Here is a 13399-nt window from a genome sequence, read left to right as displayed (position 1 = left end):
GCACTGCAGAAAGAAAGAGGAAAAGACCATCAGAACAGAATTTCTGCAATATACATAGCAGACAAAATTTTGCATGCAACCTGCTACTGCTTTAGTGTATGAAAAGTCTGCTCATTGAGTATGTTCATGATTGGCACAGAAACTGAATGTGGAAGGGACACCTATATCTCAGAGTTATCTTGTGTTAAATACTTCTATGAGTGGAGAAGAGTAGTATTCTTCTGAAAAAAATGAACATTGAGGAACCCAAAATGTAAATGTGGTTCTAAGCTAGTAATTTGACAGAAGTTTCTTTGTGACTTTTCTGGGTATACATATAAGGTTGTGTTCCATCATATCTTGCCCAGCTGTAGTTTTCTATCACCCTGCTCACCAAATTCAAGAGAATCAGAGATCACAGAAACTTTCATTTGCAAGTTAATAAGCATACTAACACAAATACAAGGTTTTTTTTTTTCCATAAACATGACTAAATAGGGTTGTGTTCACTATCTTCACTTTGCTAAGGAGACTTGAAAGACTTTAATTTTATTTTTCAATATCAAAAGCACGGCTTTATCAAATGGACAAAAGCTTTTTAAGCTATTATACTCCTTTTCAAATGCCTGAGAAAAAAACAACAACAACAACAACAAAAACCACCATAAAAGAGCCATCCTTTGCAACATAGACAGGAAATGCACATTTTAGCAAAACTAAGATGAAATTAAAGCATAAAAGATGTTTTGCTGAATGGTTAAGAAGTTTGAGAGTGAGATAAGATGACTTTCATTTCTGTGTGACTGATTTAAACTAGCTAGGTTAATTATTCAGAAACCAAGGCAAAATGGGCCTTGAACTTTCTAATGGACAGCTATTCACATGACACAGGCTAACAAACAATAAATGTGATGCCTTCCAGTGCTCCTCAAATCCACCAATATTGAGTATTTCCAATGTTAAGGCATTTAGAAAGAGAGCGTCTGCTCCATTAAAGGTACATGATACTTAAAGGACCTTTCCATTATTATCATTCAGCTGGGTTATTTCATGGAGGACTTCTAAGCTCAGAGACAACCACAAGACACAAACCTTCCTGTCAGGGGCTATAGAATGTGTATACTCATGGAATGTAAACCAGGGGGCCCTGGGAAAGTGCAGAAACCAAAAAGCTTTACAAACCCATGGGGCTGTGCACAGCAAGAGGGATAAAGAGGGGAATAGGTAGGAAAGAGTAGAAAGGGGAAGAAAGAGGCATGTCATAGGTAAAACTGGGACCATCAATACACTTGTCTGGCCAGGCCCTGTGCCTGATCACTGCAACCCACCATATCTTCTCACATTTTCTCATTAAATGTTTCCTTAACACCTCTCTGCATATTTACACTCTTACATGTATGTCATGGGGCAGGAGCATGTGTGTTCCCAAACCAGCTGCTGGGGGGGACTGGTGTGATGAGGTGGGTGCAACAGTTGAATGGGGGCTGTGGGTCACAGCCCATGTGCTTGGTGCTGCCTGCCAAGGCAGGGTGAGTATGCATGGATTCCCAGGCCTGGTGTGCTTGGGATGTGTGTGTATAAACCTGAAAACTTCAAGCTGAACCAAATAGGCAACAAATAAGTTGACAAATAGGCAACCTGTGAAGTTGAGGGCCTGTGATCCAGACAGGGGTGTAGGACAGGTCCTTGAGGGACCTATGAACTTCAAGCTGGACTAGCAAGCAAGCAGGCAAACCAAGAAGCAGTTCCAGGGCCTGGGCTCCAGGCATGGGTGCTGGGCAGACACAGGGACTGTACCAGTATGTGAAGGACCCATGATTACACATATGCTTGTGAACCTAGAGTCTTCTGTGTGCCTTCTTGCACCAGTGAACTTGTCTCTCCCCGAAATGATATGGAGTCTTGGCTCCGTGTTATTAGCATTTTATGTGAATCGTGTGCCTGGGCAGCCAGAAAGGCAAACCATACCCTGGGTACATCAAGCATGGCGTTGCTAGCTGGGCAAGGGACTTCCCATTCTGCTCTCTGCTGGTGTGGCCTCACCTTGAGTACTGTATGCAGTTTTGGGCACCACGGGAGAAAAGGGCCATAAAACTATTAGAGAGTGGAGTGTCCAACACAGGGTTACAAAGATGATGAAGGGTCTGGAGGTGAAGACTTATGAAGAGTAGTGGAGGCAGAGAGGTGTGCTCAGCCCAGCACAGAGGAGCTGAGGGGAGGCCTGATGGCGGCTGCAGCTCCTCACAGGGAGCGGAGGGGCAGCGCTGAGCTCTGCTCTGTGTGACAGTGACAGGGCTCGAGGGAACGGCATGAAGCTGTGTCAGGGGAGGGCAGCTGGGGGTTAGGAACAGGTTATTCACCAGAGGGCAGTGGGCACTAGAACAGACTCCCCAGTGCAGTGGCCATGGCACCAAGCTTGCCAGAATTCAAGAAACATCTGGAAAACACTTTCAGACAAATTATCTAACTTTTGGGTGGTCCTGTGTGAAGCCAGGATTTGGACTTGATGATCCTTATGGGTCCCTTCCAACTCGAGTTACTCCACGTCTCTATGCTTCCCATTACTGGTCATGTCAGTGTCCTGTCTCTGGGAGTGTCTGTGTCTCTCTGGGACACGCATTCAGATTTGCTGATGGTTGGAACAGAAAAGGGGAAGGCAGCAGCCACATCCCAGTCTGGGCAGAGACCCTTGGGTCCCCAGGCATTGGGCTGGGCCCCAGCAGTCAGACAGGAGTGAACTTGGACTGGAGTGACTGGAGGAGGCAGACATGCTTTTTACCTCACTTAACAGAAAATCAAAACAGGGAAATAAACAAAAGACAGATTAACTGAGAACTCCACAATCCATAAATTGATTACCGAGGGCATTAGCAGATTAATGAAATGTTTCCCTGCTCTTTAAGCGGGATACATAATTGCTTTTGAAAGTTATCTTGTTCTTCAAGGAGCAATGCAGCAATTACTTCATAAACAAACAAAAAAGTAATAGAGATTCCTGGTGGCATATCTGCTCATAATGCAGTACCTAAACCATAGGAAACACATACTTATTTGAACACAGTAGTAGGCGATGCAGAAGGGAGGAATTCCCATGCTCTACTTACCTTCAGTAACTGTCCATCATCTGTTCCCAGAAAGAGAACGATCTGATTTAAAACAACTGTGCCATAAACAGCCACTAATCCAGAATGAATCAAGGTGGGTGATTTCTTGATTGATTGTACCTTCTGAAAATCAGATATGAGAGAAAACCATTACAAAGTTATTCACTTGTATTACAAAATGTTTATAAAATGAAGAATCCCTGGAAAGATTCTCAGAAAACTCATCTTTTGAAAATAGTTTGGGTAACATTTTTATTCTGGCAGTACTTCAGAGCAACAGATCATTGGAAATGGCACATGAAACTCCTTTTTTATATACAGGGCAATTGGTCACATCCACAATAGAGAATACATCTACTGCAGCTAAACCACTGATCTCAGTGGGACACAGACTTGGTCTAAAAGCTGCATACTAATTTTCAACATAATTTCTCTTCTTTGGGATATAATGCTCTGAAACTATTCTGGACTGCCAATACTTCTCAATGCAATCATTTTTTCCCATCACCTGACAGCACCTATCATAAGGGCTACAGATACACTCAGCAACCACATGAAAAGATATGCAAATGTTCTGGAGAAAGGATGTATTTCAAACACTCAGATTCTTTTCTCTTGCCAGAAAATGCAGAGCTTCATCCTCCCCTGGTATGGTTTCCTGCTTTACACTAAAAGGAAGTTGAGACTTGCATACTACATAAATATAAAAATGATACAAAGCAGCATAAAGTTCATGTCAGGGAGGACATAAATGTACTTGCACAAACTTCAAAATCAAATGTTGCCTATAATTCTCTGACCAAGCTGGATAAAGTTAAGAGACAACTGCATGTAAGAAGCTCATGAAAGAAAACATTGTGTAGGAAATCCCTACATCTTGTGAAACAACAAAAAAAAAAACCATATGAAACAACCCTGATCTACTACCTTCACTGCAGAAAGCCAAGTGTGTAAAGGAAGCTCCTTCTGTGTGAGAGGCTGGGGGAAGAGCTCAGGCAGAACCAGACCTCTGAGAATAAGCCCCATAGGTCAGTGTAAAATGCCCAGAATCTCAGCCTCAAGGACAGGTTCCTAAACCTACAAGAACACCCTGAGTGCAAGAACCTATTTTGCATTATTGCACTTGACAAAGTGTAAGAATGGACTATTAAAATCCATATTTTGCAGAAAGGTGAAGGCATTTCTCAAACTTAGGAAGTCAACAAAAGACTTTTTTTTCAACAACAAAAAAGAAACAAATCTATAACATGGTAACAGCTGAATCCAACTCTCCTGCATGCTTGAATGCTGGCTTAACCCCAATAGCCTTTCCACATATAAATACATTTTTTCTGAACTGCAATCCTAAGTCAATTAAAATCTTTTTCAGTCATCTGAATTATTTTAATTAGCTTGCAAGAACAGCCATTTGGAGTAAAAGAAGACTTGATTAACTTTCATATTTAAAGATCTTTTTTCTTCTTCTTTTTTTTCATGCAGCAGAAAGAAAACATAGGAACTGCCATGTACTGGCACAGAATTTCAGTAAAACCCACTTTGGCATAAGATTCCAGTATCACAGAGGTCTCTTTTATATATGGGGAGGGAAAAGTGATTGCATGCATCAGAGGGTAACAAACTCCAACACTGGTACACACAATGAGCTCTCGTTCAGACCAAGGAGTGAGGAGATGAAGTGTTCCAGCCTTTGATTACCAAGAGAATTAGGATTCTTTCTCTCAGTGCTCTGTATAGCAGTGTTAAGAAGACAAACCACCCCAGGTTTCCTGCAGAGTCTGTACAACAGGATCACAGAAGAGGGGAGGACTCGCCCAGTCTCTGAAAAGCTTTGCTGCCAGATTTTATTTTGACCCACATACAAGTAAAATAACTAGTGTCATATCAGTGCATCCTCCTCATCTGACTGAGGAACCAGTACTGACAAGTGTGGAAGCCTCCTCCCCTCACTCCGCTTGCTAGAGGGAGGGTCAACGCGACATTGAGCTAATATAGATAAGAAGAGGAGGAATTTAGATGGTGGGCAAACACAACAAAAATTGTCTTCTCTCTTTTGCAACCTATTTCTCCATTTCTGCCCATTCCCTCCAGGGTGCAGCTGCTGCTTTCACCCTTCTGTCAGCCCTTTTCCACATGCATTTATTTTTTTAACAAGCCTTTTTACTTCTTCCAGTGTAACTAATGGGGTTACAGCACTGTAGGGCCTTCCAAAGCTTTTCTCTTTCACAGCTAAACCCAGCCCTAAAACACATTTACGGTCTGAACTTCTTTTATACTTGAAGAGCCATTCATCCACAATCATCTATCCTGTAACACTTCCAGGCTCATACAGAAACAAGAAATGCAAGCGAAAAGACAACAAATACTGCTATAGAAAGTTTTTTTTTTTTTAATTTTAAATTCTTCAGTTGTGCTCTTCTATTTTAATCTAATGTTTCCCAGAATCTTCACAGCCATAGGTAAGCCTACAGATTTCCTGAATAAATTTACATTTTGTCTTTACAATCAAGCTTTCTATGCTGTTTGGTTATTGGCATTAAAGTTATTTTTGTTCATTTCATATTTTGCATCTCATTTTCAGATTTCTCTCCATATGATTCCAGCTGCAGCAACCATATTCACACTTGTCTTTCTGTCTCGATTTCTTCTTGATTCTCACACCTCGAAGGGAAGGGCAGCACTCAATCAGCTCTCAACATATTGCAGTTGGCCAATAAGTAAAAAATAAGGGTTTGAGAATTCGGAGTGAACAAATGGAAGCAACTATACAAAAGGACACAAAACTTGTGAACTCTGTATAGCAACAGTCAACACTGCAGCAACACATAAATGTCTTTCCCAATGGGAGAAATCTGGAACCTCATTCTGGGACCGCCCTTCAATCTCTTACATCAATTTTTATGACATCAGTGGGTAACAAACATATATATTGGTGCACGCTGTGAACCTTCGTTATGGTTAAGGAATGAGGAGTTGATCTGTTCCAAAATTTGATATCTATCAGTTTTTTTTAATTTGTATACTGCGTAGCAATGCTAGGAGAACAAACCATCCCAGGTGAGCAGACTGCAGAACATCAGGGAGGACAATAGGAAATGAAGGTCTAAACAGAGACCCTGTAGACACAAAATCCTGACCTTCACAATGCAAGACAGGAGGGACACTCGGAGGCTAGACCTGAGGAAAAGCCTGATTGAGGCTTCTGAGACATAGGATGCTAGAAGCTTCTTGCAACAGAAGAAATGCTCCTCCTCTGTCCCCAGATCTGAATTTACAGGATCAGTAAAGTGCCCTAACAACCAATGAGGAGGGAGATCAAGCTCTATTAAGGAAGGCTTGCAAAGCAACTGGGTTTGAAATGAACAGTAACAGAAAGAGCAAGAGGAAGTGGTGGGTGACAGTGGCTGGAGATTCCCTTCTGTGAGAGATGAAGGCACACATCTGTTAAACAGTCATGCTGCTAAAACAGATTTCTTTTCTTAGGTTTCTTGCAGAGAGCCTAGCAATGATGTTCCATCCCTTGGGCTACCATCCAGTGTTGCACACCCACGTGGACATCTAAGATACTGCCTAGAGAAAATGAGGACTACAGAGCTCTGGAGGAGGGAGGAGTCCAGGTCTTATCAGTTCTACAGGATCAGTGAAAGGTGATGCTATGCTGTCTTGAATTTGCTACTCATGAACAAGAAAGAACTGACTGGAGATGTGATAATCAATGGCAGTCTCCTCTGTAATAACTATGAAATCACTGAGTTCAGAATCTTGAGGGCAGTGAGGAAAGAACAACGGTGTACAGATGCTGCACTTCCAGGCTTCAGCTAATTCAGGGAAGTGGTCAGTGGGAACCCCCAAGAGGCAGCTTTGAAGGGCAGGGCTTTCAGGACAACCTGCTCCAAGCACAAAACTCAGGAAAACAAGTAGACATAACAGGAGATGGGCTAGCTAGCAAAGTCAATGTTCACCTTGTGTTGAAAATGGCAAGAGACATAATGGGCAACAAGAAGGGCTTCTATTCTGTTCACAGAATGAAAAAGGGGATGTTTCAAGTGGACATGACACTTTAAAAAAATTAAAATGATATTAAGCAGAAGAGGTTGTTCAGAGAGGTTGTGCAGTTTCCATCCATGAAGGTTTTGAGATCCAATAGAACAAAGCCCAGAGCAACTCTGTCTGACCTCAGAGGTCACCCTGCTGCATGCAGGAGGCTGAATGGAGACCTTCTCTGATGCTCCTTTCAACCTGAATGACTCTGTGGTCCTAAGGAAGCAAATCCTCTGCTCGAGTCCCCAGGCTCTCAAAAGTTTCCATTAAGAACACCTGGGGACCAGGGGAAGCCAGATGAGTAAAAGCAACTCTACTTCTTACAGATATTGTGAGAACTCACAGGTCTCATGTGACTTATTTCCAACACCAAATATGGACACTAAAATTGAAAATTCACTGTAATTGGACAGAAATATTAACTCTAGAAATGTTAATTCGAGAAGTCTGTCAAACATCAGGTGAAATACATGGGAGACGACTACTGGAAAATTAATTGCAGGATCAATTTAGATATCAAATGATATTTAGAAGTCTGTAAATCTCTCCTTATATGAAAGATTATTAATTATTTTGGAGTGAGTTACTGCACAAATTCAAATGTAATTTCTGCAAATTAATGGCCATGATTAAACTGATGCAACCGTTGACTTCAAAACCTGATTTCAGTCAAGCTTCCACCAGCTAATATTTGTCCCTAAGCTTGATACATTACGTAGCATATATCAATTCACATGTTTATCACCCACTGAATAACACAAAAAATCAGTGAACAGGCCGTTATGTATCTACTTGTACCAAAGAGCAGGCGAGAATTCAACAGAGCTGTCATTTAGTAGCTATCACAGCCACTTTGCCTTTTTTTTAGGATTTTCTCCCTCAAATATCGTAAAGCCTTTTATTTCCCATGCAAATTTTTCAACCGCAAACCTAATTTCCAGATTTCTCATTGTGGGTAGGTAATTTCCTACAACTCTCTTCTGTCGTCGTTCTCTCATTTGAACACTTTTCCAAAGCATCTGCTTATCTGTGTTCCACTAGACCCTGGGATCTCTATTCCAGTAGCTCCTGGTCAGCCACAGAACAGAAGGAATGGCATTCTAAAAGCTCACAAGCTACTGGAAGAAATTTGTGACAGATTCCAGCATGCTTCATATGTCCTGGCTAAGAATCTTCTAATTTATAATTGTAATCACCGAAAAAGTTTGTCAGTGCTCAGTCAAATTTCTAAAAAGAAACCGAGAAAAAGATTTGGCTAATTCAGATTTAGTATCTACAGAAATCCTGAAGACGATGTGCTTACATACATATAGTTTGTGTGATTAAGTCCATTAGCACATACAGCTCAACAGTGTGTGTAAGGAGATATACACAAAATGAAGAGATGTATGGATCAGAGGAAAACAAACTAGTTCCAGAACTGTAACAGGTTTTCAAAGTGTCACAAGTTCTGTTGTCTCTTGCTGGTTATGGATCATGTCTCTGGAGTACAGTATTGTATACCTCCAGAATAAATATTGCCAACTATGACAAAATGCTTTGTGTATGAAATGAAAGCAAATTTAGCTGCTTCTTATGAGCAGAGATTCCAAAGGGTTTTCAGCAGTCACGTACTTTTTGATAAAGCTAGTAAGCAAGGATTTTAAAAATTACTCATTCTGAATGACAGACTTAAATCCTGCATTAAACCTTACTGCAAATGTCAGCACTGGCCTAAGTACTGATGCGAGACCAAAGAGATTACACACCTACAATGAGATCCTACAGGATGGCAGGCAATTTGGCTCCAATCCAGTGAAGTACTCCAGTTCACACTTAACTTTAAATGCATGGGCATCTGCCCTGAAGATGACGGAGGTACTTATATGCCTAATGTTAAATATGCCCTTAAGTGCTTTACTGGTCTAAGGCCAGAAAGCTCGGTACCTTATAGGAACAAGCTCAAGGTGGAACATGCAGCAATAGCAGGGCAGGAAATTCACAAGCACAGACACCACAGAGCAAGGAATCCAGGAGCACAGATACCTCAGGTAAGCCCTGAGTGTACTACTGAGTCACAGTGCCAATACAGTGCAAACACAAGCAGCTGTGTGGCAAGTAAAATGTCGTGCCTAAAAGTAATCAGAATAGTTACAGAAATGTGAAGAATATAACAGAATCAGAAGGAAATCGAACTGCCACTAATCCTTAGCATATATTCTTACCATAAACCTAATTTCTGCAGTGAATAAATGGTATTTGCAGTTCCTTCACAAACTGTCAGGACATGTTCATGCACACATACCTTATCACATCTTGTCTCACCTCTACAACTCAAGTGCACCTGGCAAAGATGATGAAGATATGCAGCACCCTACAGACATGACATTTTCAAGGCTTGTGTTGAACAAGGTCCCCCAGTCACAAACACCATGCAAGTCTTGCATTCCAGGCAATTATAACATCACAACACGTTCATCTGATCAGTATAAACACTGTCTGTAAAAGACTGAACTTAAGGCACAAGGAAGCACTGGTGCTTGCTGCTATTTCTACGCACTCTCTAAAACGTGCTCTTGGCACTCTGTGCTACAAGGCACCTCTTTTTGGCCAGAACCCCTGCCAGCTGTGGCACACACGTTTCTGTATACCGTGCTGTACACTGCCTGCCTGCCAGCTCTGAGCAATGCATGCTTCTGAGTCAGAGAAGGGTATGTTCCGCTTTGTAGGGACTCATGATTTGGTGAGAGACGGTAGAAGGATCTGGGCTAAAACAACCCAGAAGAAGCAGCATATGGGCCTGTCATCTCCAAAATTACTCTGCATCAGCCTCACCTAACCTTCTGTACTATAAAAAACATATTAAAGCTGAACTAGATGCTTTTATTTCTGTGTTTATAAACTAAGAGCACATATCATTAGCTTAAGTAGGGAATATAATTAGTCATGTAATGTTACAGGTCATAGTATTACACAACACTCTGATGTCCTGCTAACTCACAAAGTATTAAAATACCATCTTCCCATCAGTGGTAAACTGTATTCACTGTTGTGCAAAAACACCACAATTAATGATCTTGCTGGAGTCAGGGACATAGTGTTAAGCAAATAACCACTTCAATCATTTTTAATGTTGAGATTCCTCAGCATGGTGCCCAATTATAACCTACATTCCCAGGAGGAAGACAGACCTTTTGGAATAGTAACCTTGGAGTAACAGGAGTCTGATCTGAATCAATCCTCTTGGAACGTGTCCAGAGGAGGGCCACTAAGATGATCAGAGGGCTGGAGCACCTCTACTATGAGGAAAGGCTGAGGGAACTGGGCTTGTTTAGCTTGGAGAAGAGAAGGCTCCGAGGAGACCTCATTGTGGCCTTCCAAGACTTGAAAGGAGCGTATAAATAGGAGGGGGGATGGCTGCTTATGAGGGTGGATAGTGATAGGACAAGGGGGAATGGTCTTAAACTGAGACAGGGGAGGTTTAGGTTAGATATTAGGAGGAAGTTTTTCACACAGAGGGTGGTGACACACTGGAACAGGTTGCCCAAGGAGGTTGTGGATGCCCCAACCCTGGAGGCATTCAAGGCCAGGCTGGATGTTGCTCTGGGCAGCCTGGTCTGGTGGTTGGCGACTCTGCACATAGCAGGGGGGTTGAAACTATTTGATAGTTTGATAGATATTTGATAGAACTATTGGTCCTTTTCAACCCAGGCCGTTCTATGATTCCATGAATCCTTCAAGATGTGGGTTGCTCATTTTTGGTGTTTAGCCACTTGGATGCAAAGGAGAGAGGTATGCAGGTCAGAAGGACACCGGCCTCACCTGACATGCATCACCTTACTCTGTGAACTCCCAGAGACTCTTCCAGAATTCCTACTGTGGGGCTTGAAGAAGTGTTTATCAAGTATCTGCAGTCCAGGAAAGTTTCTCTTTCTGCTTTTGTAGGCTCAGAAAGACCCTTGGGAAGAAATCCCGTAAGTAATTAGAAATAAAGAATACAGTTACAAATGCAACTAGCAGGCAGATATTTTAGGAGGAGGAGTTCACATTCATTCAGCAGGTTTGCCTTGTGAGAGCACCATCACCGTGCAGTAAGTTTCGCACCGGCACTGGATACAAACAATCTGGCTCTGGCACTGTAGTGACAGTTTCACTATGTGCTTCAGCACAGTTATTTCATCCACATATGTGGTTCTTGTTCATGACTGCATCCTCTAACCCTGGCCATGGTTTTGCAATTCAGCAGGGAAATGAGCAGACTGAATCACATGTACCCTCAGGTAGTTTTCATCTGGGAGAATCTCAGCACTCTGCTCTGCTGTGGGCTAGATTCCGTCACCAAGGAGAGATGGTAAAACACTTCAAGGAGTTTTCAGCAAACTCCTGCCATAAGAGAGCAAGGAGTCAGGGGTTAAGCTGCAGACCCCATGGACCCAGGGCAAGCTGCAATAGGTCATGTCTTTTCAGCATTGTTCTTTTTACCACAACTCTGAAAAGATTTCTGAGGGTGACTTGAAAGCATGCATGGGCCTTGCAATAGCACCTGTTTGTCCCAAATTACATTTTTAGAGTTCTGAATTTCCTTTTTCCCTCATTTCTTGACCAGCTGCAGAAGCTGTAGTGAAGCGGGTGGCCTTACCTCCCTCTCCACCAGAAACAGTGTTGCAGAAGTGGGTGACCAGGGGATCTCCAAGGGATACAGTTGCCTGTGAAAATGTAACCACTGCAACAACAAAGATCTATGGCTATCACTGCCTGCTGCACCACGGCTGGGGGCTGTGAGCCCTCCTGAACACGGCCAGTCGCAGCAGGGCTGAAGAACACCCACCGCTGAACACGCAACCATAAATAACTCGTGAGCAGCGGGCAGCGCAACGCACACAGCCCAGTGCACAGGAGTCAGCTTGATGGGCTTTTTTTTCATTCCTGATGTAGCTGCAATGACATGAGATGTGAATGCACAGAATGAGGTAGGAGATGCTCTGTGGAAAATACAATGAAGGATGGATGATCCTTGGCAGAAAAGGGCGCATGGAGTGAAAAACCCAAGACTGGGGTGTGACCCAGGATACCCTCGGGTGCTCCCTCAGACATGTCTTTCCCAAGACATAGCTGGGAAGCACACTCCAGGATCCATTAAGGGATCACCTCCCGAGGAACCCCATAGGGCTGATGGAGCACATGCTGATGCTCAGAGCCTGGCCCAGCTCTGCAGCTCCCCTGAACTCCGTGTGCCTCTGGGTCTGTCTGCCAGGGACACTCTGTGAATCATGCACACAGTACCACAAGAGCAATGGCACGTGGGATGAAAAGTTAGTGAAACGATGCTCAGACTTACGCAGTTGGTCCCCGTGTAGAAGTGTGTGATGTACACACAGGTTGGGTCCTGCAACTCTTCCATCCTGAAGACGCAGACGGCGGTGGAGTCCCAGGCCCTGTCACCGTGGTTGTGGTGGAAGACGCCCACCCACCAGCCCCGTTCTTCCTGGCGGATGAGGCTGGAGGAGATGAGGAGGCTCCTGCAACCACAGTCCAGATACACTTGGCCTTGCAGGTCAAAGCTGTGCTCTGAGCGATGCGGCTGATGCATGACCACCATGCTCGGCAGCTCTGGGTCCTTTTCCAGTTTGGCCTTCAGCCGGTAGTAGGGAAAGAAGAGGCGACCGCCCCACCACAGCGCGTCCACGAAATGCAAAGGCTCCATGTTGTATTTGATGATGTCCCACTCTCCGCGAGGCTCCAGGGTCTTTATGGGGCGCACGGTAATCGCCGCCGTTTCGCTCGACTCCGACGGCTCGCAGCCCGCGAGGGGCCCTCGCCTGCCATTGGAGTAGGTGGCCGCCACCGCCAGGTACCAGTCGTCCGCCTGCTGGAAGACCACGCCGGCCGTGGAGCCGCGGGGCAGGCAGCTGACCACCTCGGTGCGGTTGAGGACCAGGCGGTAGTCCGGCAGCCGCCACACCTCGCAGCTGCCCTGCCCCTGCGTCCAGCCGGCCAGCAGCTCGCCGTCGTCGCCGGCCTCGGTGTGGGTCAGCAGCAGCAGCTTGCTCCGCACGCCCGAGGGCTCCCCGCAGCCCGGCCCGCCCGGCGGCACCACGCGGCGAGACCGCGAAAGGTCGGACCGCACCTCGTAGAGGCATCCTCCGCCCGCCACCAGCACGAAGCGGCCGCTCACCTCGATGTTGTCGATGGGGGCCCCCGGCAGCTCGAAGGAGCGGTGGCCGCCGACGCCCGCCAGCGCCGCCAGGAGGGGCAGCGCCCAGCTGAGCGCGGGCGGCGCCGCCATGGGCGCGGGCTCC

General features: G+C 44.6%; 1 protein-coding gene across 1 annotated transcript in view; it reads right to left on the bottom strand.

Annotated features, from left to right (window-relative positions):
• PLXNC1 (plexin C1) overlaps positions 1-13399 on the bottom strand; it is a 69351-nt gene extending 55952 nt beyond the window's left edge. Inside the window, exons 1-2 of the mRNA XM_031600454.2 lie at positions 12439-13399; positions 3084-3206 (exon numbers count right to left, since the gene is read on the bottom strand). Coding sequence (XP_031456314.2) covers positions 3084-3206; positions 12439-13386 — 1071 coding nt within the window. The 5' untranslated portion in view covers positions 13387-13399. The remainder of the gene's footprint in view (positions 1-3083; positions 3207-12438) is intronic.

The sequence above is a fragment of the Phasianus colchicus genome, chromosome 1 (assembly GCF_987193195.1).
Source record: "Phasianus colchicus chromosome 1, bPhaCol1.hap1.1, whole genome shotgun sequence".
Lineage (NCBI taxonomy): Eukaryota > Metazoa > Chordata > Aves > Galliformes > Phasianidae > Phasianus > Phasianus colchicus.
This window is presented reverse-complemented; position numbering and strand designations above follow the sequence as displayed.